General features: G+C 34.7%; 1 protein-coding gene across 24 annotated transcripts in view; it reads left to right on the forward strand.

Annotated features, from left to right (window-relative positions):
- CCDC91 (coiled-coil domain containing 91) overlaps positions 1-24,314 on the forward strand; it is a 169,231-nt gene that overhangs the window by 94,088 nt on the left and 50,829 nt on the right. For 21 of the 24 annotated variants that reach the window (XM_068658948.1, XM_068659048.1, XM_068658967.1 and 18 more), the window contains 4 exons: positions 11,838-11,930; positions 12,104-12,172; positions 14,055-14,231; positions 23,961-24,074. In XM_068658948.1, the coding sequence (XP_068515049.1) occupies positions 11,838-11,930; positions 12,104-12,172; positions 14,055-14,231; positions 23,961-24,074 (453 nt within the window). The other 3 variants (XM_068659108.1, XM_068659128.1, XM_068659137.1) reach the window with 2 other exon arrangements.

Here is a 24,314-nt window from a genome sequence, read left to right on the forward strand (position 1 = left end):
GCATATTCAGGGGCACCAGGTTTGTGATGTCCTTTGTCAGTGAACAGGAAAATAAGAACTTCTTTACTTCTTTATTTCAAGATGCAGTTAGGTTAGATAGTATTTAGGAAAGCAATGCACATCAATTGTACATGTCTACCATTTGAGGATAACAGAGAAAATGACACTGGCAAACAAGTCAGTTTTTCATAAGTGGGGGAGATTATAAATTTTATCTTTACCTTTTTCTGATGCACACATTTGAAAATGAAAATGCAAATGAATTTGAAAATGAAAAATGCATCCTGAAAATGAACACCAACTTTGATGTTGTGTTTGAAGTCATGTGTTATATGAAGATACGTACTGAAAAAACTTGTTCCTGTAAAACTTTGGAAACAAAATAGGCTGCTTTTGGACAAACAGCAGAAGTCACTGACAACAGAATCATCCAAAAAGTTCTGTGTGGGGAATGGAGAGTTTCATTGGTTCTGATTTCACTGGATTCTGAGTTCACTGTTGATACCTCAGAAAAATAACTGATTAAGATAATTATTTTGATCCCACTTTGAAAAAAATGAAATAAAACCAAACCAAAACAACAGCAAAACCTTTCAAATAGAATTTCCAGTAATCAGAAAAAAATAAGATTTCTATAAAAGTAAGTTAATAAAAGTGGTTCAGTATAGGTCAGCACTAGAATAGAGATGGCACATAGGGTAGAACAGTAATATGATTTCATAAAGTCTCACTCATTCCTATTTCTAAGTTATGATTTAACGATATTCCTCTTTTTCTCTATGTCTTCCTGAGGAAGCAGTATAAATTAGATATACAACTGGATTATGAAGTGCTTTCATGTTTGGATATTGTTAAAGTGGATATATTTTACTGTGGTCCTTAATTATGTTAATTGGGATATTTTCCATTTCGATTCATGTAGAAGAAGAAGAAACACAAGGAATGTAAGGCTTTAATTTTGTACCTCAATTGCATATATATTCCTTTTCTGTATGGGGCAACTTTTCTCCTATACTGTTAAAGATCCTGCAGTTTTCCTTTATGTAGAGTATATAAAGCTGTTTTTTTTTCCATACTAGTCAAAGGAGCTACTAGTGTAATTACTGACACAGGGCAGTACAATAAGACAGTAATTTTCAAATTTACTTCACACCTGATTTTGAAAGGCATATATGCAAATTGGTATTCAGAGAATTTTGAATGTTATAATTTTAAAGGGGCCAGCAGTCATTTTTTGCAGTGAGAACAGTAGGTACTTGAATAATGCAGAAAACATGCAGACTGAAAAAAATTAAGTGTGCAGTAGGCAACATCTAACTGGTTCATCAATTCCAATTATGATAGGTTTAGAAATTCTTGAGTGTGTTTTTCACATCCCCATCATTGGGGATCATTTCTTACAGTTCTCAGAAAGTTTATGATTTGCTAGTGTTGAAACAATCTGGCAAAGTCATTTCCATTCAGTCATCCAATCAGTCATTTCCATTATGTTTTCATCTAATTCACTTGTAACGTCTCATCCTTAAACACAGATCATCTAGGTGTATCTATTTAGGTCTGTTTTCCCCTCACCAAGAGGGAATTTAGACTTTCTCACAACTTTGTTTGCTGGTAATTCTTGACTATGTAAACAACAAGCGATACTTGTTAGAATCCTATTGTCAACTTGAGGTATTTAATCCTCCCGGAGTATTATAATACCTTCATGGTTTATGCTTATATTAAAAAATAAAAAAAAAATAAAAAAAAAAAGTGGCAAGAGTGAAAAGGTCAAGAATTTACTATTTTTGTGCTTATGTAGAGAGAATTAGTTGAAAAGATTAGTAATCTGCTATTCACCGTGATGGGAAGAATTATTTTTTTTACTTTCTGAAAAAGTCTACTTTATCCTCTTTCTATACTTTATTTTTGTAAGGCTATTGCTTAGTGTCTACCTCTGCAAGGAAAAATTATTGCTAAGATGCAAAAAGGCATATTTACTTTTTTCAAAAATTAAAAACTTTACTAGTTCTAAACTAACTTGCTTTGAATCTACCCACTGTCACAAGTTAGTTAAAAGATGATTTTTCAGTCCCTTTGTACTGTCAGTTCATCCAAGATACTGTTAGTCTCATCCAAAAATCTTATATGGATATTATATTCGCTAATCCAAGTTTTCAAAGCTTCCTTGGATTCATCAAATTTCAGTTGAAAGCAGCTTTTTAGGGTGATTTTTACTGTCTGCTGTGTGCTTATATGACAATTTTCCTTAAAATCTCCTCTGCTTTTAATGAATTTATCATCTACTTTTGTCAATACTAAAAAAATAGGTATTATAGTATGATTTTTTTAGTTTAATTTTTTTCCCTCCCTTGCAATCTTCCATTACTGAACATTTTGCTATTTATAGTATTTGTATTTTAGGAGTCCATGTCCTCCTTTTTTTTTCCTAGTAGATGAAGCAATTCTGCAATAACATGTACAGGGTGTGAAATGACTTGGATCACAAAAACAGAAGGGCTAGTAAACACTTATCTTTCATATTTTTAAGAAGTCTCTTATTTTTGTATTTCTAGGACTCCAAGGTTTCGGGGCTAAATAGTCTATTACTGTGTATGCTTTTTGAGAAAAGTATTTTCAGTATTAGATGAGTCTGGACGGCTTCTTTATTTATAAACAGTAAAAACAGAGATGCTGCAAAAGGTTTTGACCTTGACAGTGTTGTCTTGCAGTAATTTCAGCCTCTGACATGTGTTGTTATTCAGCAACGTGCAGAAAAATCTTAATGGAACCCTAAGTAGGAATATTAAGCTTGGTTATTTTATTACCACTGTTATAATTTTTCTTTATAATGTCATTGTTTTAACTTTTAGTAATGTTTTGCTGGTTCCTGAGCTTCCTCTTAGAAAAGTTTTGCTGCTTTGTTAGCCACTTGGACCTCAAACTGGCAAAAAGATACAGTTCAACCATCCTGTAATAAGTTATAATTTGAGGAAGTGGAAATAAGTAACAGATGTTGGAATTCTTCAAACAGACTTTCCACCTTGTGCTGCCAAACACTTAGATGCCACAGATAGTAAGGACAGTGTAAGAAACCAGTTATGATTACCAGATCTTGTCATTTGATTTGGGTTAAGCTTAGCAGCAGTGAAGAAAAGGTACAATATAAAAGAATATGCTGGTAAACATGGCTACTTATTCTAAAAGAGCAGAAAGCTATTATTCCTGTTTTGATATGGTTGCCTTTTTCTTCAGGATAGTATTTTGAATAGGGGGAAGCAACGGGGGTTGCAAAAATATAATTTTGATAATATTATAAAATCATGATGCTACAGCTCTGTATTTTTATGTCATCTCCCTCAAGTAGAGATAAAGGCATTTTCCTACAACCTGTGTTATTTTTTTCCTACTGTTAGATTCCTTCATGACACTGAAATAATTTTGTGGGTTAGGATGGTTTCTTGTTAAAATGCATTAACAAATTTAAATTGCTGAATTCTTAAAAAGCCCAGTCCAGTGGTTTATTATTCCCAAGGATGAATAAAGTATCAGAATGTTTGCTGTTTCTGTAGATTTTTCCTAGATTTTGAGGAACAGGAATTGTTCTATGTCCATATGTAATGAAGGTAGAAAAAAATAATAACTGTATTGGAGAAAGAGATTAAGTCTTAATATACTTGTTTTTTTTTGTTTTTTTTTTTTTTTTTTCCCTGTTTAACTACTGACTAGAATGCAGTTTCATTAGATTAAAATTTTTGGTAGCTTTTTTTTTTTTTTTTTTTAACAAGAAAAATCAGTCATTCACTGTAGTGTGAATTAGTAATACATAATTTAATATCTTAATATACTGTTTTTCAAAGCGGTGTTATTACAGGAAGATTCCAAGTGTCATATCATTACTATGTGATTTTTTTTCATCAGATCAAAGATTTGTGAATCATAGAAGGTATAAAATATTGTTTTCTTCAGTGATACTGCAAACAACATAAATTTATTTATTCTCTTTTTATTCTCTTATAATTCTATTTAGCATTTGAGTATTCACATGAACTTAGGTTGTTCAATGATTTGTTTGCAGTTTTGTTTTTGAATGGTTCCTTTCCAGAACTGGGAAAGTCATTATACACAGATCACCAAGTTCAGTATGGATAAATTCAATTTGTTAGCCGCTATTTGTAGTTTATGTAAAAGTAGTCAGTTGAATAATCAATCTACAGGAACATAAACTGGATGCCTACCAGTTAAAGAATTTTATCCTCATTGGATGAATTCCTGTGCTCATTTCCTCTTTGATGAAAGTGTACAGAACCCAGAAAGTAACTATCCATATTTTTAGAAAGCATTTCAGTTATTACAAGGCACCCTATTTTCTACTTTTTCTATAATGTTACAGTTTAGGTTTAATGGGACTATGCAAGAATTATAACTGTACCAAAGTAGAATTATTTATTAATAGCATTAATGCAGAATTATAAGTGTAAAACAACTAAAATCCTTCATTATTTCACTCATTCCACACATTTATCATAATATTTACTATGTATATATTATATACCATATCACATACCTTCATTAGATGTGTACCTGAAAGGAGAACTCCATGATTCCTGAGAAATAAATTTAGTATATAAAAATAACAAACAACCCTGACTACTTGCTGTTGTGATTAAATCTGTTTACAATGTCCACTGTGACTCACATTCCAGGAAAAAAAATAAAAAAAATAAATTGATTTCTTTTTTACAGGAATCAAGAAAAACCACAGGACCTCTGTATATTTGAATCTACATCAAACAATTTTCATTTGGAAGTATTGCCCAGAGAACTTATTTCAGGGAGGAAAAACTGTTTTTGAATGCCTTTTGTCTTAAGTTGATTTTCAAAGACTTTTCCTGACCTCTCCCTACTTTCTAGAGAGTAGGGTTTAAATGGTAGTATTTCTCTCCACTTTGGAATATCACTTTTCTAAAAAGATTTTTTTCTTTTATTGGAAAACACTATTATATGTTGGGCCATGACATCCCACTAAAATTCTAGTCTTAAGAATTTTTGCTTGTCAGAATTTTGCACTCCACACCCTGTAGCTCCCAGCTAAGGAATAAAAGCATGCAAATGATAGCTTTGTCAGAAAGGGGACTAGATAAGGTGACTGGGCTTTTCAGGCAAAGTGGTGCATTGATCAGCTACACTATATGAGGTACCTAGCCTAAAGGTTTTTAGAGCTGACTCAGTGTCTCTGCATAGTGTACTGTATAGCTTACACGCACCATGTGAACATGCAACCTAGCAAATTTAACAGTCTGAAAACTTTTGTATTCCATTAAAGGGGAGTTTTCACTGAGATTTCTTTTGGCCTCAGTAATTCATCCACTGTACTCTGAGTTCAGGACACTCACACATCCTTCTTCTTCCTTCCTTTCTTCTCTATATAATATGTAGCCATTACTTTTCTTCAATTTATATTTCTATTCATTGTTATTTCCTGTTAGCTAAAAATACAAGTGTGTGTACAAGTTCTCAACTGTGTTTGTGCTGAAATGAAACTCACAGTTTGTGTTTTTTTACCTTCAACTCCCTTCAATAATTTCATTTGAAAGAAGATCGAGTCAGGAAGCACTGACTGTATAAAATGCTCAGTATGGCCTTTTACTACCAGAGTCCAAAGTCATTCTGAACACATCTAGAAAATTAATGTAATTCATGCTTCTATATAATAACTTCTGCTTGGAAAATATATGGATTATTTTAAAATCTTAGGTAGGAAGCTAGTTGTCCAAATTTAGTGACAAGTTCTAGAGAGTTACTTACAGTAGCTTTCTCATAGCTCAGACATATTTAAAATTCCAGCTTGGAATTCTATTCATTCATTAATCATTTGCCTTGTATTAGTGCTTTTTTCAAAGTCTGAAAAAGTAGTGTCGTGATATAGAGATAATTAGAATTTCCTTGATCACTGTCAGAAAAAGAAATGCATAGAAACATTTTTTAACTATAACTTTACACACTTTCTGCATGAGGGTTATGCACAATATAAGGAATTGTTTAGATTATTGAAAAAATACCTACATACCCAAATGTGCTTCGGTAAAAAGGATTTTAGGGTGGTGCAGTCTTTTATATATAATGGGTTAATAATATCACTGAGGTCACTTTACCTCATTTTAATAGGCACAGCTTTCAAGGAGATTCCATGGCTCTGTGTAAGGGTTAATACTACTGTGGGGCACATCATTGGAAAAAAGTTCTTGATAAGTAATTAAATTAGTTAGTAAATGCAAAATGGCAACTTTCATTTTGTTGTGCCTATGCTAACTATGCTATACAGATTTTCTGGACTCAAGTCCTGTTTCAGGGAAAAGAGGTTCAAACTATTTTATTCTACATTGTCTATTTCCAGGTACCTATTTCTTTTCATATAATTTATGTAATGTAATAGCTGAAAGTATGTTTCTCTCTGAAAAACAAAACTGGTAGGCCTCAATACAAATTTTGAGGCCAAGTAACCGGTTCTTCAAGAGATTTCTTCAGCTCTAGTACAACAGAATTTGCTTTACTGGGTTGTATGGACAGCTGTTGCAACATTCATAATGATACATGAACTTCTGGAAGTTAAGATATGAAGGTAACCATTTATGGAGGGATTATTCCAAATGAATAAACATTTACCTTATAATAGGAAAGGACATGCCAAGCTAGTCACAACAGGCTTGCAATCCTGATCAAATTGTAATCTATATTTCCATGATATTTGAGGAAGCTAAGTAATGTAAAAGAAGTTGCACTGAAATATTGCAGAAGTCATTATCTTATAGCATTATAAATGTACTTGTAATACTTATCTTGAAACATGAACGAGTCAGCAATTTGAGACAGCAGTGTACCCAGGCAGCCAAGAAGGCCAACAGCATCTTGGCTTGTATGTGGAATAGTGTAACCAGCAGGATCAGGGAGGTGATCGTCCTCCTGTACTCAGCTCTGGTGAGGCCACACCTCGAGTACTGTGTTCGGTTTTGGGCCCCTCACTACAAGAGGGACATCGAGGCCATGGAACATGTCCAGAGAAGGGCTACGAAGCTGGTGAAGGGCCTGGAACGCAAGTCCTGTGAAGAACGGCAGAGGGAATTGGGATTGTTTAGTCTGGAGAAGAGGAGGCTCAGGGGAGTCCTCGTTGCTTTCTATGGGTACCTCAAAGGAAGGTGTGGGAGCTGGGTGTCAGCCTCTTCTCACAGATAACTAGAAACAGGACAAGAGGGAATGAGCTCAAGTTGCACTAGGGGAGTTTTAGGTTGGAATTTAGAAGACATTTCTTTCAGGGGGATGGTTGGACCAGATGATTGTGGAGGTCTTTTCCAACATTAATGATTCTATGATTCCATGAAAAAACACATCTGTTTTTATATACAATTACCATTCTTAAAAAAATTCTGTGAATTCCATAAAACTCAAAATGCAATGCATGTAGATTTTCTAATCTACTAAGGAAACAGGAAATCTAAACTAAAAGTGATTATACTGCAAATAGCAGTTACAGCAGCTTTACTATTTATTTTATCCTTACTCATTAGGCAACCTTTTTTTTGTAGATGTAGGTGAGGAAAAGTGGTATATTGTATTTCCCTTTCTACTTCCAAAAGAAGCATAATTATTTATATTATACTGTTGTCTACCTCTCCTTTTGCTTGATACGCTGTCTCTCCATGGAACTGATCGAATTTGACGGATGCATCCATGTGTTGTTCAACTCCTCCTTGCTATAGCAGCTGCCTGGTGTAACATTTTGATGTTTTGTACAGATAATCTTTGGATATAGTTGTATATCCAAATATAGATCTGTATTTAGGATTGTGGCCTACCGTAGGGTTATGAAAAGTAAACCTATGTGTAGTTAGGTTAGAGTCACAGCGAAGACTGTAATAATGAAGGTCTCTACTCCATCTGCAGGGAGAATTGACATTAGTTGACTCCACTGTCAGTGTAGACATCAGAGGATCACAGAATTGTCTAGGTTGGAAGAGACCTCCAAGATCATGTAGTCCGACCTCTGACCTAACACTAACCAGTCCTCCACTAAACCATATCACTAAGCTCTACATCTAAACTTCTTTTAAAGACTGCAGGGATGGTGACTCAACCACTTCCCTGGGCAGCCCGTTCCAATGCCTAACAACCCTTTCAGTAAAGAACTTCTTCCTAATATCCAACCTAAAATGTTGTATATAGTATCAGTGCAAATTTCTGCAGTGTCTCAGAACTTCCAGGATAGGCTTGTATGTTTTCTTATACATATGTAAATAAAATTTCTAAAATTGCACTGGTTTAAAGGCTGAAAATTGTGATCCCATGGAGAACGTTGTAAACAACATAAGGAAGCTGGTCCATTATGGCAAATTGAAATACACAGTCGTCATATGTAACCTCAAGCTCTGATGGTCAATTAAGTTGAAATTAAACACTAGCATGTGTTACATTAGTAATTCTAATCTTGCTGAAGGTGTTGACTGCTGTTCTCTTTTAGGCATTTTAAAAATAGAGGTGATTTTCTCTAACAAGTACTCCATAGAGAATCTCTCTATGATTCTTAACTGAAACCAATAAAATTTAACTCTTTTAATTAACACCAGTGAACTTTGATTTGTGGCAAGTATCTGATTCAATATTTGCATGTGTTTGTCTTCTGTTGTGTCATTCTTTTAAATAAATGTGAAGTAACAGATTTGTCATCTGCGCAGTCAAGTGAAGAACAACAGAGATTATCTAGCTAACAAAATTAATCATTTATTTTTTTCACCATTGAGTTACTGGAAAAAAAGTTTGTGTATGTGCCCTGATAATTAAATATAATATCTGAAGATAAGTCTACAAGAAAAGTTAGTTACACATTATTTAGTATAACCATGATGTGAATTTCACTGCTTCTTCGACAGGTGTTTTCCATTAAAATGCGTCTCCTCTATTCAGAACAATTTTAAGTAAATTCATAAGGAAATACCTCTTTACATGTTTATCCTGGAAAGGCAGATAGGTGTTTTATTTTATAAAACAGTCCAAAAGTTTTCTATTCTATTCTTCAAATGTAAAAATATTTTCCAGAACATATTATTGCAGTTCAGTAATGTATTTCTAAGTGCCCTTGGAGACGCTTAAAATTAGAAAGGAATAAAATTAATGAAACTGAAATTGCAGGTTTTTGGTAATGCTGGTGAAAGGGGTGTTTGCCTTCATAAGTGTTTGTGTAGAAGTGTTATGCATACATTTTTATTCATATAAATAAACGTTACACTTTATTGTTTGTGTTTTTGTAAAATATTGTGTTGTGTTGATACTATACTTTCATTTTAAGGTTATAATCATCTCTTAAATGACATGTAATAAAATACACTGATTTGCTATTAATTATCTTTTGAGAAATACACAGCATCAGTAATTTCCAGTAATGCTTTTTAACTCTGGAAAACAGCTTAGTTCTTATAGACAAAATGTACGTATGTCAGTTGCTTTACTTGGTTTAGTGAAAAGCAGATAAGCGGATTGTGTTTAGAAACAGTGACAGACTATTCAGCTTCATATAGACTACTGAACCACTTTATTTCAGTATTCATTCTCTCTCTGAAACCTGTTTCAGATTACAAGAAAACTAGAAGCAGCATTCATATATGCTGTCATCCCCTGGCTTTCAAAGTGCATGGTATCATGAATGGCTAAAAAAAATACATTTGCTTTCTGCTATATGTATATATGAGAGGTGTAGGACAAACATAATTTAAATTTTGCAGCTGTTTAAATGAACTGTTTCAATCATAGAATCATAGAATGGCTTGGGTTGGAAGAGACCTCAAAGACCATCCAGTTTCAACCCCACTGCCATAGGGAGGGATGCCACCCACTAGATCAGGTAGCTCAGGGCCTCATTCAGCCTGGCCTTGAACACCTCCAGGGATGGGCCATCCACAACTTCTCTGGGCACCCTGTTCCTGTGTCTCACCACCCTCTGAGTAAAGAGCTTCTTCCTAATATCCAATCTAAATCTCCTCTTTTTCAGTTTAAAACCATCCCCCCTATCATTATCTACACAAGTAAAGAGTCCCTCTCCATTCTTTTTATAAGAACCCTTTAAGTATTGAAAGGCTTCAATGAGGCCTCCCCAGATCTGTCTCTTCTCCAGGCTGAACATCCTCAGCTCTTACAGCTTCTCTTCATAGGAGAGATGCTCCAGTCCTATGATCATCTTTGTATCCCTTCTCTGGACTTGCTCTAACAGGTCCACTTCTTTCTTGTACTGGGGGCCCCACAACTAGATGCAGTTCTCCAAGTGGGGCCTCTCAAGGGCAGAGTAGAGGGGGATGATCACCTCCCTTGACCTGCTGGCCACCCCTCTGTTGATGCAGTCCAGAACACAGTTGGCCTTCTGGGCTACAAGTGCACACTGCTGGCTCTTGTCGAGCTTCTCATCTACCAGAACCTCCAAATCCCTCTCTGCAGGGCTGCTGTCAGTAGGTTCTTCTCCCAGTCTGTACTCATACCTGGGATTGCCCCATACCAGGTGCAGCACCTTGTATTTGGACTTGTTGAATCTCATTCAGTTCATGTGGGCCCACTTCTCCAGCTTGTCCATGTCCCTTTGGATGGCATCCCTTCCTTCTGTTGTATTAGCTGCACCACTCAGCTTGGTGTCATCTGCAAACTTGCTGAGGGTGCACTCAATCCCATCATCTATGTCATTGATGAAGATATTGAAAAGCACTGGTCCCAAGACAGACCCCTGAGGGACACTGCTTGTCACTGGCCTTCACCTGGACATAGAGCTATTGACCACTACTCTCTGGGTGCAACCTTCAACCTTATCCACCAAATGGTCCACCCTTCAAATCCATATCTCTCCAATTTAGTAATCAGGATGTCATGTGGGACTGCGTCAAAAGCCTTACAGAAGTCCACATAAATGACATCAGTCAGTCTTCCCTTGTCAATTGATCCAGTCACTCAATCATAGAAGGCCACCAGATTGGTCACGCGTGATTTACCCTTGTAGAAGCAATACTGGCTGTCTCAGATCACCTCCTGGTCTTGAATGTGCTTTAACATTGCTTCCAGGAGGATCTGTTCCATGATCTTGCCAGGAACAGAGGTGAAACTCAATGGTCTGTAGTTCTCTGTTTCTTCCTTTCCACCCTTTTTAAAAATGGGAGTGCTGTTTCCCTTTTTTCAATCACTGGGGACTTCCATCTGACTGCTGTGACTTTTCTAATATGATGGAGAGTGGCTTGGCAGCTACATCAGCCAATTCCCTCAGAACCCTGGGATGGATGTCATCAGGCCCCATAGACTTGTAGCTGTTCAGCTGCATCAGGAGATCCTGAATCTGCTCTTTGCTTACAGTGGGAGGGACTCTGCTCCCCCAGCCCCCGCCTAGAAGTTCAGGGACTTGAGGGATGTGGGAAGCCTGACTGCTAGTGAAGTCTGAGGCAAAGAAGTTGTTAAGTACCTCATCCTTCTCCATTTCTGTTGTTACCAGTCCTCCATCTACATTTTTCAGAGGTGGTACACTCTTTTTGAATTTAAAATGTGTGATTGTTTAGACCATCCTTATAAATTCTGTAAGAACTGTTGCTTTATGTAGTGTTGCGTTTTTTTTCAACTTCATTTCTAAGGAAATATTAGATAATCAGGAAGCTAATTATCATAAGTTTCTGTTGTCATCAAATCAATTAAAGTAGCACTGTATATTTCATTTAATTGAATCCAAGTTTTGATTTTTTTTTATAAGCAACCACTAATCCTATGTCTCTTGGATGAGTTCTTCTTATCTGTTTTTTCTAGCAGACTATTGTTAAAATAATATGGATGTTTTCTCCCAATAGCATCAGAGACTTCTTGACATTTTGGAAGCAGAGAAGGAAGTCTTATCAGAAAAGATAGAAGAAGCTTTGATGCAACAGTCACAAAAACATAAGGTACTGCTTTTATTTGCAAAAAAAGGAATCTGGTCTGCTCTGTAGAATTTCTGTGGAATGATCCTGCCACAGTTATTGACAGGAAAAGCAAGGTTTCTCAAGCAATAGACCGAAATGATTTTTAGCCACTACTTTATTGTGTGCTGCAGTTTAACTTTTCATAATATTCACAGGAAGTGCTGGACAAATGTTTGGATGAAGAAAGAGAAAGAAGTAAGGAAACTGTGGCAGCTGCTATGCAGGTATCTCTTGTTAAGTAGTAAATGTTCATTTTGAATTACATGTGTGTCATGAATGCCAAGTTCAGTACGTCATCTCATAGCCAAATTTGTCAAATGTTATGTTCTCACAGAATCACAGAATCACAGAATTTCTAGGTTGGAAGAGACCTCAAGATCATCGAGTCCAACCTCTAACCTAACACTAACAGTCCCCACTAAACCATATCCCTAAGCTCTACATCTAAACGTCTTTTGAAGACTTCCAGGGATGGTGACTCCACCACCTCCCTGGGCAGCCTGTTCCAATGCCTCACAACCCTTTCAGTAAAGAAGCTCTTCCTAAGATCTAACCTAAAACTCCCCTGGCGCAACTTTAGCCCATTCCCCCTCGTCCTGTCACCAGGCACGTGGTTTAAATGAAAGTCTAGATCTAGAAAGGATTAATACATCTGCTGTATCTTACGCTTCATAGAGATAGTCTATGTAGCCTACTTTCTTCTATTTAAGTTAGCCTCTGAATTTATTTATTACAAGTCAGAAGGTTGCAATTCAGTTGTTCATGTTACCTAAATGTCTGTTTTCATGGTCTTTCAATTAACAACATCAATATCTTTTCATTTGAAGAGACAGGTGGAAAGGTCAACTGATGATCTTAAGACAGTTAGCATTGTGCCTTATTTAACTTCTGTTAAATATGGTGATTTTCAATGAGGATAGATATTTGAAATCACCTGGAAATATGAACATTTCAAGAAACTATGTTCAATTTCTAATGCGGGTATAAAATCCAGTGTAAAATTTCAGTTGTTTGTAATGATCTGGGAAAATGAGCAATGTAGCTAGCACAGCTGGGCTATAGTAGAATGTCATGTGTATCTTCATATATGGTATACACATGCTGTCTGAGCACCTCTCTGAATAACACTCAGTAACACAGAAACCATATGTTAGGTGATTGATATCTAGGGGAAAAATGTGTGTGTAATAAAATATCTTAATAGGGCCTTTTTATTTTTGCTTACATTTTTATTATATGTTATAAATGTCAAATAAAAAAAAAAAAGATTCCAATGAACTACAAGAAACCATTTTATTAGTAAGTGTAGGTATTTGAGGAACCCAATATTTATTGCTATTTATAACTTTACTTGAGTAGTTCCAAGATTACCACCGAAGGACATTGCACTGACCTATAAGCTCATTAAAATGTGGAAGGGGGTTTTCAGCCAATGTTTGTTGTGAAATTCAGGCTGATGTTATTTGTAGATGTTATGCAATGATGTATAGTCTTTCTGATAAATATATTTGTGAATGGTTCAGCACATATAGAGCAGTGCATTGTCCTTGTTACTTCAAATTCAGTGTGTTTCTTCTGAAGATTTCATGTGATGTTTGAATATAAACATTGGAAAAAAAAAAAGAAGAGTGTTTTTTAGCTTAAGTAGCTAAGGAGCTTTGGGATGGAAGACATAGTTAAGTATGTTTTGGATACTTTGACAAAGACAGTGTTCAGGCTGCCTTTGGACTTTTTGTTAAATACTTGGAGATAAGAGCCTCCTGTATGAGGTCCATGATGTGTGATTAAATATCACCTACACTAACATGGTTTCTGCACCATGATTTTTGTGTTCACATTAATCAAGCTAATTATGATACAGTGTATTCACTAGGTGGGGATTTAAGATCTGTGCTTGCAGCTCTTTAATTCCGTTAACTGCCAAGTCGTTGTCCAGTGGTAATACCTGCTTAGTAGCACTGTAAAATAGATTTAAGTTCATAGTTTAGAAGTAGAAATATTTGTCTTATGTCTTGCCAACTGATTAATCTCACTAGAAGAAGTAATACATACGAGTTTTGCACCCATGTTGGCTATTTTCATCATTTATTTCTGCTTCTTTTGGAGACTGAAAAAAAAATAGCGGAGGAGGCTGTTCTGAAAGCAGTAGAGGAGGAAAGGAGAAATATGGAGAAGATTCATGAAGAAGAAAGAAAAATGTGGGAAGCAGAACGTGACAGACATAAAGAGAAAATTGCCCAGGCCGTTCAAGAAGCAATACAAGAGCAAAGAAAACATAATCAAGTTAGTACATTTTGGACCTGCTCAGTGTGCTTAATGTCTTTGTAATGTTGTGGTAGTATTTCTTGATATGTTATTTATCACTGCACCTTTGTGATATTTGAAATGAACTGCAGTCTTCTTGGTTTACCTTCATCTAGACTGTGTACGGACAGATTTTGGCACATTCAGAAAATTAACTCCTGTGACCTTTTCAGGCATGTGTATTGAAATGAGATGAATTGTGCACTGTAACTGCCTGTTTTTCATCAATGGCTTCAAAAAGTCAAATCAAGACAACTAGCTCAGATATTGGCACCTACATTGTAGATGGTTTATGTGACTATTGTATATATATTGAAAAGAAGTTACGTCTATTCCTTATTATCATGGAATTCCATTGTCTCTCTTAGAAAAAGATGTTTTCCTTAGACAAAAATTGAGCAGGTACAAAATAAAGAGGGTTATCAAAATTGGAAACATAAAACATTGACAAGACACAAGTGTTTCTAGAGTTATTCCTTAGAGAGATGCTACTATAAGGACAATTGTGTATCACAACACAAATTAAGAAAGACGTTCCCTCTCAATTGCCAGTATTGTATTTAACTGGACATCAGGAGTTACAAATTAAGTATATTACAATAGCAGCTAAATTACTCTTCCAAAAGTTAATTTTGTAGTCTCTGCTGTTGGAAATATTTGGGGGAACAGTCTGTTTTGTTGGTGGCCTACTTGTTGAAAATTCTTCAGACATATTGAAGATATTGAAACATATTGAAGATATGTTTCATCCAGATGTTAGAATTATACGTTGCTGTATTTTTTAATTAACAAGGTCTCCTGAATAACAACAACAACAACAACTAGTTTTGAATTTGAAGTAAACAGAAGTAAAATAGCATATCATACTCTTTGGAAACAGATCCCTTTCCAGCATTTAACAGAACTTTACATTTCCTTTTCAAGTATTTAACAGAAATTTACATCTCAAACCTAACTAAATTCAGCAAGTTATCTTTTGGTGCAAAGCCATTATTATACTCTGCATCTGTGTTGCTTACATTTCTAGAGTAAATAAAATGATTTTACTTTGTATGTAGTTTTTTGCATGTAAGGTTATCAACAGATAAGATGTCAGTTTTCAATGTAGTAATTTTGCTATAATAATAATCGTTCAAGCACTCAAGCTTTTTACAACAAAAAAGATAAGCAGGTGACTTCAAAGCTAAATTTAAACTAAGAAATATTGCTCATGGTTTTGTTACAATAGGAATCATTTAGACTAACCAGAATAAGAATTGTTTACAGTGGTGTGGAGGAGCTGTTAACAAAAAGTCTCCCTTATGAGCAATAAAGTAGTTGTGTACTACACTAAAGAAAAAGACTGCAGTTTTATAGCATGTGGAACTTGAAGAGATTAATAGGAGGAGGAATTAACAATGTGCTATTAATTTCATGTGCTGTTTAGTGATGTCCCTCAGGCAGATAGTTCTGTGTCCTGTAATTTACTGTGGAAATCTGTGTGCCTTGAACAAAACCCACTGTCTGTAGAATAAGAAGTTTAAGAAGAGTTCTGAGGCATCCTGAGCATTTTTGGGTGAAGGGGTCCCATGACTGGTTCTGTGAGGTCAGCCAAGGATCTATTTTTATGGATTTGGGGAGCATGTAAAATGTCTTGAGGATGGGAGAGTGGAAGAATAAGTTAATGTAGTGACTCAGGCTAGGTTTATGTTCCTTGTGGAATATTTTCCTGGACTTTCTTCTTATTTTTGATATGTCTTTAAAATTTGATAACAGGGCAGGATAATGTTAGTAATTTAGTATGGATTAATGCATTCTTTCAGATAAAATCATAAGTATACTCTGATATCACTGCTATTCTGAGGAAGAAATCCAGGCCTTCAAGAGGGCATTTTTTGTTCAGATTAGGATGCTAGCTGATCAAATGATTGATGGTATTGGAGTATTGGAGTGTAATGTTCTTATTATGATGCTGAGTTACTGAAGAATGTTGTGATTAATTCTCCTTTACTAAATATCTTGCTCCTGATGTGGCATTAATTAATTCATTTTTTTAATACTGAGTAGCTCTGACAACTTTGATAGTAACAGGAATGATTTCTCTTAGCTACAATATATGATGATTTCTCCTTTAAATTAGGTTCATTTTTCAAGTACCTGATCTGAATACATTCACTTAAGTAAAATGCAGATTTTTCTTGAGATTTCCAAAGTTCTCTCATATAAAAATATAGTGTGTTTGAAGTTAATCTCTTTAATCTCTGATTAATGAGTGCAAGTTCTTTAGGGAGGATGGTCTTTCACATAGAATGTTGTTTCTTACAAATTTTTTCTTGTTACCTCTGCCAAGAAATGGCTTGCCTTCTTCTGTTGTTACTCTTATAAACATACTACAGCTACTAGAGTTCTGTAAATCTGACAACAAATGTCCTACAGAGCTAATGTGAAAGATCCTAAGGTGTTGGATGTGTCTTTGGTTTAGTGCTGAAAAACACTTGGAACTACAGACAAACAGTTTGTCTGCTTACATTTTATTTTTAAGCCTTGTACTCAACATATTTACACTTTTTCCTTAAGAGTTTTCTTTCAAGAGGTATAACTGAACTATTCACTGTCTTGCAATTATTGTTTAAAAAACATAATCTGTCAAGTCAGCTCTGTAATTGCCAAAAGTAAAACACAGTCTAACATTTTGGACAATGAAATGTAAAATTGCGGTAACATAACACTTGCCTCATTTGATTTTTCATGCTCTGTTGTATAATATTTTGTGCTTCCTGCTTCAGATTTGTCACCAGATACTATTATTATGTTTAGTACCAAGTAATGAAACAATTGAGTTTAGATGAATGTAAGTGAACATTCAACAATCTCTCCTTTTGGTATTAAGCATGTAAAAATAGCTTTAGGAGCATTATTGTTATTTCAAGAAAAAAAATGTTTTCTCACCAATGCATGAGTTTGGAACTTTGGAGAAATCAAGCAAAGAAAGAGAAGCCTGACTTGTTTTTAACAAAACTATCTCCTCTTAGTTTATCTTCTTTCAAATTATCACCAAAGGAAAGAATCTATGGGTGAGAAAGAAAAGATATATTTATATTTACAAGTCTGTCTTTCTTTTTTTTTCTCTCTCTCTCTTTTTTTTTTGTTTTTTCCTAGAATAGAAAAGTTTTTTTTCTAGAATACTGTCTCCAGAGGCTGTAAGGGAAGTCCGTAAACCTGATTCCTTTCAGTTGAGTTTGGCAGCACCTGCAGGTTTTATACATGTGTTATCCAGGTGCTTAGTGCTTTTAGAAAAAATACCTTATTTTTATTCCGACAATGGTCCTCAGGTTTGAGGAGGGTGGGATTACATTTTTAATTGGGCATAATAAGCTTTCATTCTTGAGAGAAGCAAGTAGTCTTTTAATTAAAGATAACATGCATTTGCACAGTTACTTCATGATCCTTTTACAGCACATTATAAATTATTATAGGTGAGAAGTTCATATGTTTAGCAGACTAAATGTAGGCTGGAATGTCTTCAGTATTTTTATTCTATTTTTGATACATTGTATGTTCTTTTTGTTGGTTGGTTGGTTGGTTTGGTGGTGTTTTTGTTTGTTTGTTTGTTTTCCCACTGGTAACTTCCCTGCAGGGAAGGTTTAATATATATAGTTGTTCTCTGTGTCAAGAGGAATGCTTGAAATAGAAAATTCTCCCACTAGAATATATTATCTAGAATACTTTTTTTTTTTGAATAAAACAGTGGTTGCCCTGTAGATAAAGAGAATCTATAAATTTGATTGAAGCTGAAGCTTTTCCTATAGAATTTAAAATTGCAAGGAAGCTCCAAGTGAAAGAGACAATGATCAAAGATTATTTGGAAAAAAAAAAAAGCCAAAAATTCTTTGGGAATATGAGAAGATCAATACAAATTTCAATGAAGTAGGAAGGCCATATATATTCAATTTATAATTAGGGGTTAATGCAGAGTAGCTATAACAGTAGCTACAGTAGCCATAACACTACCTTGCAGAGAGCTGTCTGTAGCTTTCTGTATAGTAGTGCTAAAATTTCACAGAGCTAAGTATTTAATTACATAAATGGGGTGAAATCTTGAAGAAAAAAAAGTTAAGATGTTAAAGACAATCTATGCATCACAATTTTGGTCTTAAAAAAAATCATTAAAAGTGAAATAAAAGCTAGGAGCTGAGGGGTGAGCCTTGGATTTTCAACTCCATGACATAGCTTGAAACTAATAACTCTCCAAAAAGCACTCAAAACAAAGAATCACCTTGGTCATTTCCTGAAGGCTTATACTTAAAATGTTATGTATAATCTACTGCAGTTTACACTGATTCTCAAGGGAAAACAAGCCTGAATTCATCATTTCCATAATCCATGCAGGAGATAAACAATAGACTAACGTGTTTTGAAGACTGCAAATAATTAGAAAGGAGGAAAAAAAAAAAACAAACTTTATTAAAGGAAGTAACATAAAATCTGCTTCCTCTTGGACACGAGCAAAAGCACTAAGGCAAAATGATCTTACTAGTGGGAAAGTATTTCAAGAAAACTTAGACTGTAGTTTCGTTCAGCCAAGCCACAACTGAGATATACCGAGATATACGAAGAAAAAATACTTTTGTACGAAACTAAAAAGTTTGAGAAAAAAAAAAGAGAAAAAGCTCCCAGTAGTCTTTTCTGAGCAAGTCTTCAAACATTCAACTCACACTCCTGAGGGTTTCTGTGTTGTTGTTCCATGCAACACTATAATTTCTATGTTATTGTCTTAGAAAGTCTAATATAATTTTACTGGCAAACATCCAAATACCTGAAAAAGCTTGATTAGTTGACAATTATTTTGTACTCTATGGACTTTAAAGTATGTTTAAGGTTTTTCCATGAGGGTATGAGTACTAGTATAATGTCATTTCTCAGAAGGTAAAAACAGAAAATCTAGAACACACAGTGCTTAATTCTGAAAAATTAATGGCTGCTTACCTGCTACGTTATTAAAACTTTGTTTGGTATTCATGCTCATGTGCTTAAGGGAGTGCTTCTGTTAATAGTTTTGGCAAGTCTAAATCAATTTTGTATTGAATGTCTTAGGGATTTCCACACAGTCATATGTAAGTGAAAACATGAAAGTGCTGGCTCTATGATTAAAGAACAGGCTTTCTTTTCTACAATTGGATTGTATTGGTTTCATCCTGATGGGCAGCTAAACTTCATCACACCACTCTCTCACTCCTCCTCCTCAAAGGAAGAGGGAGAGAAAATATGATGGACAAGGGCTCACAGGTTGAGATAAGGACAGGGAAGTCATTCACCAATTACCATCAATATGCTGGTAAAGTCTGGAAAAGTCCGCTGCATGCTGACTTTAACCATGTCTGACTTCAGAAGTGCTTTCTAATAGTTATAACCACAAACATTATAATTTGAGGGTAACTATTTTCTGAAAAACCACTAACGTTGCAGTCTGTGGTCGTATTTCCTAGATAAAATTTAGTACTGCCACCTGATCCTTGTGTGGAAACAAAAGAATTTTCCTATAAAATTGCAAACCATTATATGTTTTCTGTTTTTTTTTTTTTTTGTAATACTGACTGAGTGCTGGTATATAAAGTACACTGTTTCTTTCTGTCTTCCTGCAAATATATGTTTATATTCTAGTTATGTGATTGTGATTCCTAACATATGTTTGAATGTGATTTGTCAATTAAGTAATAGAGTATTTTTAAAATTTTTATTAGTTACTCTAATCTTCTAACTGACGTCAAGCATGTGTATATGAAAAGTCTTGTAAAGAAGCTACTTTTAGCTATAATTAAGAATGAGGCCTTTGATCAGATATCAAAAAAAAAAAAAAAGAAGAAGTGCAGTTTGTGGAGTGGTCACCCTCAGCTTCTCCTGAGAAGCCAGTCTTTTACTTTCCCTTGAATAAATTAAAATAATATTTAAAACCTCAAATAGTGCTATACCCCTTTTAGCTGAAGGTGAAATAGGGGCAAATTTTTACCATTGCAACAAAAATCTAATTTAGGAAAAAGTTTAAATGTGGATATAGTATAACAGGAAAAAGCAAGAAAAAAATAAAAATAAAGGAAAAATAAGCATGTACACTGAGAGGATTCAGGATTATGAACTTCTGGATGCTGGGAATATATAAAGAACAATGATGGACTTGTCTGAATTCTTGTCTTTTGCTTTTTGGAATTTTTAGGGAAGCAAAGAGGATCCTTTATATCAACACCACATTGGGCATGAGTGTTGATCTGCTTGAGGTAGGAAGTCTCTGCAAAGGGATTTGGATAGGCTGGACTGATGGGCCAAGGGCAAAAGTATGAGGTTCAACAAAGTGCTGGGTCCTGCACTTGGCGCACAACAACCCTATGCAATACTACAGGCTGGTGGAAGAGTGACTTGAAAGCTGTCTGGCAAACAGGGACCTGGGGGTATTTGTCAATAGCTGGCTGAACATGAGCCATCAGCACACCCAGATGGCCAAGAAGGCCAACCATCCCGGCTTGTATCAGAAATAGCATGGCCAGCAGGACTAGGGAATGATTGTCCCCCTGTACTCAGCTCTCGTGAGGCTGCAACTCAAATACTGTGTTCAGTTTGGAACCCCTCACTGCAAGAAGTGCTGGAGCATGACCGAAGAAGGGCAACAAAGCTGGTGAATGGTCTAGGAAACCATGTATTATGAGGAGTGGCTGATGGAGCTGGGGTTGTTTATCATAGAGAAAAGAAGTCTCAGGGATACCTTATCACCCTCTACAATTACCTTAAAGGGGCCTATAGCGAGGTGAGGGTTAGTCTCTTCTCCCAAACACCAACTGATAAGATGAGGAAACAGTCTCAAGTTACTCCAGGAGAGGTTTAGGTTGGATATTAGGAAAAAATTGTTTACTGAAAGGGTTGTGAAGTATTGGAACAGGTTGCCCAGAGAAGTGTTTGAGTCACCATCCCTGGAGGTCTTCAAAGATGTGTAGATATAGAGCTTAGGGACATGGTTTAATGGTGGACTTGACAGTGCTAGGTTAAAAGTTGGACTAGGTAAGTGTATATGATGTTAAAAAATAATATTTTGTATCACCTTTTTTCTCTTGAATTAAGTCTTGATAATGAGTAAAGACTAGCATAATTATGGTATGCTTTGTTTATTGCCTCAACAGGCAATACAACTTTGCTTTCACTTTTATACATAATTTCGTAGACATCAGAGGTTGTTCTTAATTTTTGGAAATTGTCACTGTAAATGGAAAACAATTATTTACATTGTTTTAATATTTTAATATTGTAATAGAATAATCTTTCACAAATGTATCTCTAGTGGTTTCTGTTCTCTTGAGATTTCTTCTTTTAGTAGACTTTATTTTAAAAGAACTTAATTGTATTTTTATTTGGACCTTCATTCAAATATTGTTTTATTTTTAAGTTGCAAGTAGCCTGATATTAAGGAAAGTTAACATACATTTATTATTTGTTAACATACTTGTTTTGTTTGTCCTACATTTACTAATGTAGGACTTTCTGCATAATAATGCATGACACCTTATCAGATCTCTAATTTGCCTTTGAGTTTAATGGAGTAAATGACTGCATTAGTCTACATTATAATATGAAACAAAGTCTTTTGAGACCTTTTGACAAATTAAGCCGCCATGAGAATATAAGAACAGAATATTTCTATAATGTGTAACTTTCTGCTACTTTTTTTTCTGTTAGTCATGCCAGAGTTCCTTAGTGAAGGAGACCCTTGTCCCAGGATTTTTCTTTGGTAAAGTGAATTAAAATATATAAATAAAAAGATGATAATCTTAATCTTTCACAATTATGATTTTCAACATTTGCTATGTTTCTGAACAGTGAGGGCTATATAGCTGCACAGCTCAAATTTGGGATTTTAGACTTTTATATGCAAGAAAAATATAGTTCTGCAGGTACAATTCAGTTTGGTTTAAAAGGAGTAAAAGGATAAATATCTTATACCTCTAAAACCTTAGCATTCCACCTGTTCTTCCAAGTGAATCTTTTCAATACCATTGAGTTCCTGCAAAAATATTTTCTGTGAAGAACTGTAAAACACCAAGAATGTGTAAGATAGCATTCTGAGATTTTGTATTTAAAGAAGGTGTCACTGCAGTTTGACAAATGTTTCTTAAACCCGTAAAGTAAACAAAGCAATAAAATGCTTGTCATGTGAGCTCTCAAACATTTGTAAAGTTATGTATTTCTCCTTATTTTACCATTATCCCTGTATAAATAAGTATTGTGTTTTAACTGAATACTTTAAATTGAATACTGTAAGTTTTGCAGCAAAGTATTTCTTTCCTTCTGAACCAGACAACATATGTACAAGGTAGACTTAGTCCTTCTGACATAGGAGCTTGAATGCCTGTTGATAATTAAATCTAAAAAATAAATTAATCCATCATTGATTTTTATGTTTTTATTGAAGTGATGCAAAATGTGGGTGGGTTGTGTTTTGTTTGTTTTTACCTGTTTTTAGTTTTGCTTTCTGTGTACAAACTGTGTTGCTTAGTAAACATTATTCTGATAGAAGATTTAGTTGATACTGGACCATATCTGATATGAATTGAGGATATGAATTGTGGTCTGTAGAAGAAAAAATGTGATAACCTTATAATTTCTATGAGGATTTGAAACAGGTTTCAATTTTTTTTCACTTCTGTATTTTTTAAGGACTAGAACTTCTTTCAAAAAAAAAAAAAAGCAACTAAAGTAATATTTCTGAATAGCTATATTGTTATGTTTCTCTTCTATAAAAATAAATATATAAATTCCATCCTATTAAATTTTGATGGCAGCTTACTATTTATTCACTAACAGTGAATGCAGTAAGAAAGCTTAAGTCTGCTGATACGTAGCGGAAGTACATCACATCCCTGCTTCATTTTGCAGGTGCACTGATAGTATTTCTGCTACATCCACTTTTGAATGTCTAGTGTAAAAGCATAGGAATTACAAATGCATCACAAATGGCTTCTGAGAAGTGAAAATTGCATCAATCAAACAAGTGAACTCTAACTACCTGTTCCCAAGGCCCTATCTTAGATAAGAAATTTCAGCTGAGGTCCACTATTTATTCAATCTATTATTCTGTATCCACACTTTCAAAGATAATGTACAGTGAATCCTGTGATTTTTCTGATTAGTCTTAAATAAATAAATAATCCTCTCTTTTCCCTTTTTCCTTTCCTCTCTCTCTTTCCTCATCCAAATAGTTTTAATACATACTGTGTCATTATTTTTACTGGATGTTGTCTAATTTTCTTATGATATTAACCTTTTGTATGTTTCAGGAATTTTGGTTGTCATCTCATGTTCCTGAATTTTGAAAACAAAACTCTTGGCTAAACATTGTTGTTACTTCTTTCATGAGTGACTTTGGGATGCTGGGACTTAATCTTTAGGACAGTGAGTTTAGTCCAGGAAAATTTTTCCTTAGCTGATAACTTATGCAAATAAGTTGTATTGGAGGTGATATATGTGTTTTAAGTTGTTCCTGGCTTTCTCTATTTTACTGTACTTCTAGTACTCAGTCAGAATTGATTTAGTGTCATATTAATTTGGGGCAGGGAAGTAACTATTATAGATTAAAAAAAAAAAAAAAAAAGTAATGATAAACTTCCAGTAGGAAAGAAAAGGATGAACTGAATTATATTTGTGAAATACTTGTAATATTTACACTTAACATGTTTTCCTTTTACAAAGGAAATTGTCAAGGAAGCATTAATGGAGGAGCAAAAACGAAGTGAAAAGGCAATCGAAGAAGCTGTGAAAAGGGCAAGGGAGGAACTGCTGGAATATATTAAAGAGCAGAAAAGGGTAAGTTACCAGTGGCTAAAGGGTTTTATTTCCTGAAGTGAGAAATTGATGAAGTTTATTAATCCTGAAGCCTGTCTTGAAATGCACAGAAAAACAGAAGTTTTATCTTCAGATTTTTCACTACTTTTTTCAAACAACTTCTGTTAGTATAATAAAGTTCTTCATGAATATTTGTAGACTTCTAAGTTAATGACAAATCAAAAAGCAGAAATGAATGAAACAGCTGAAATCTTATTACAG

Source organism: Anas acuta, chromosome 1, assembly GCF_963932015.1.
Source record: "Anas acuta chromosome 1, bAnaAcu1.1, whole genome shotgun sequence".
Classification (NCBI taxonomy): domain Eukaryota; kingdom Metazoa; phylum Chordata; class Aves; order Anseriformes; family Anatidae; genus Anas; species Anas acuta.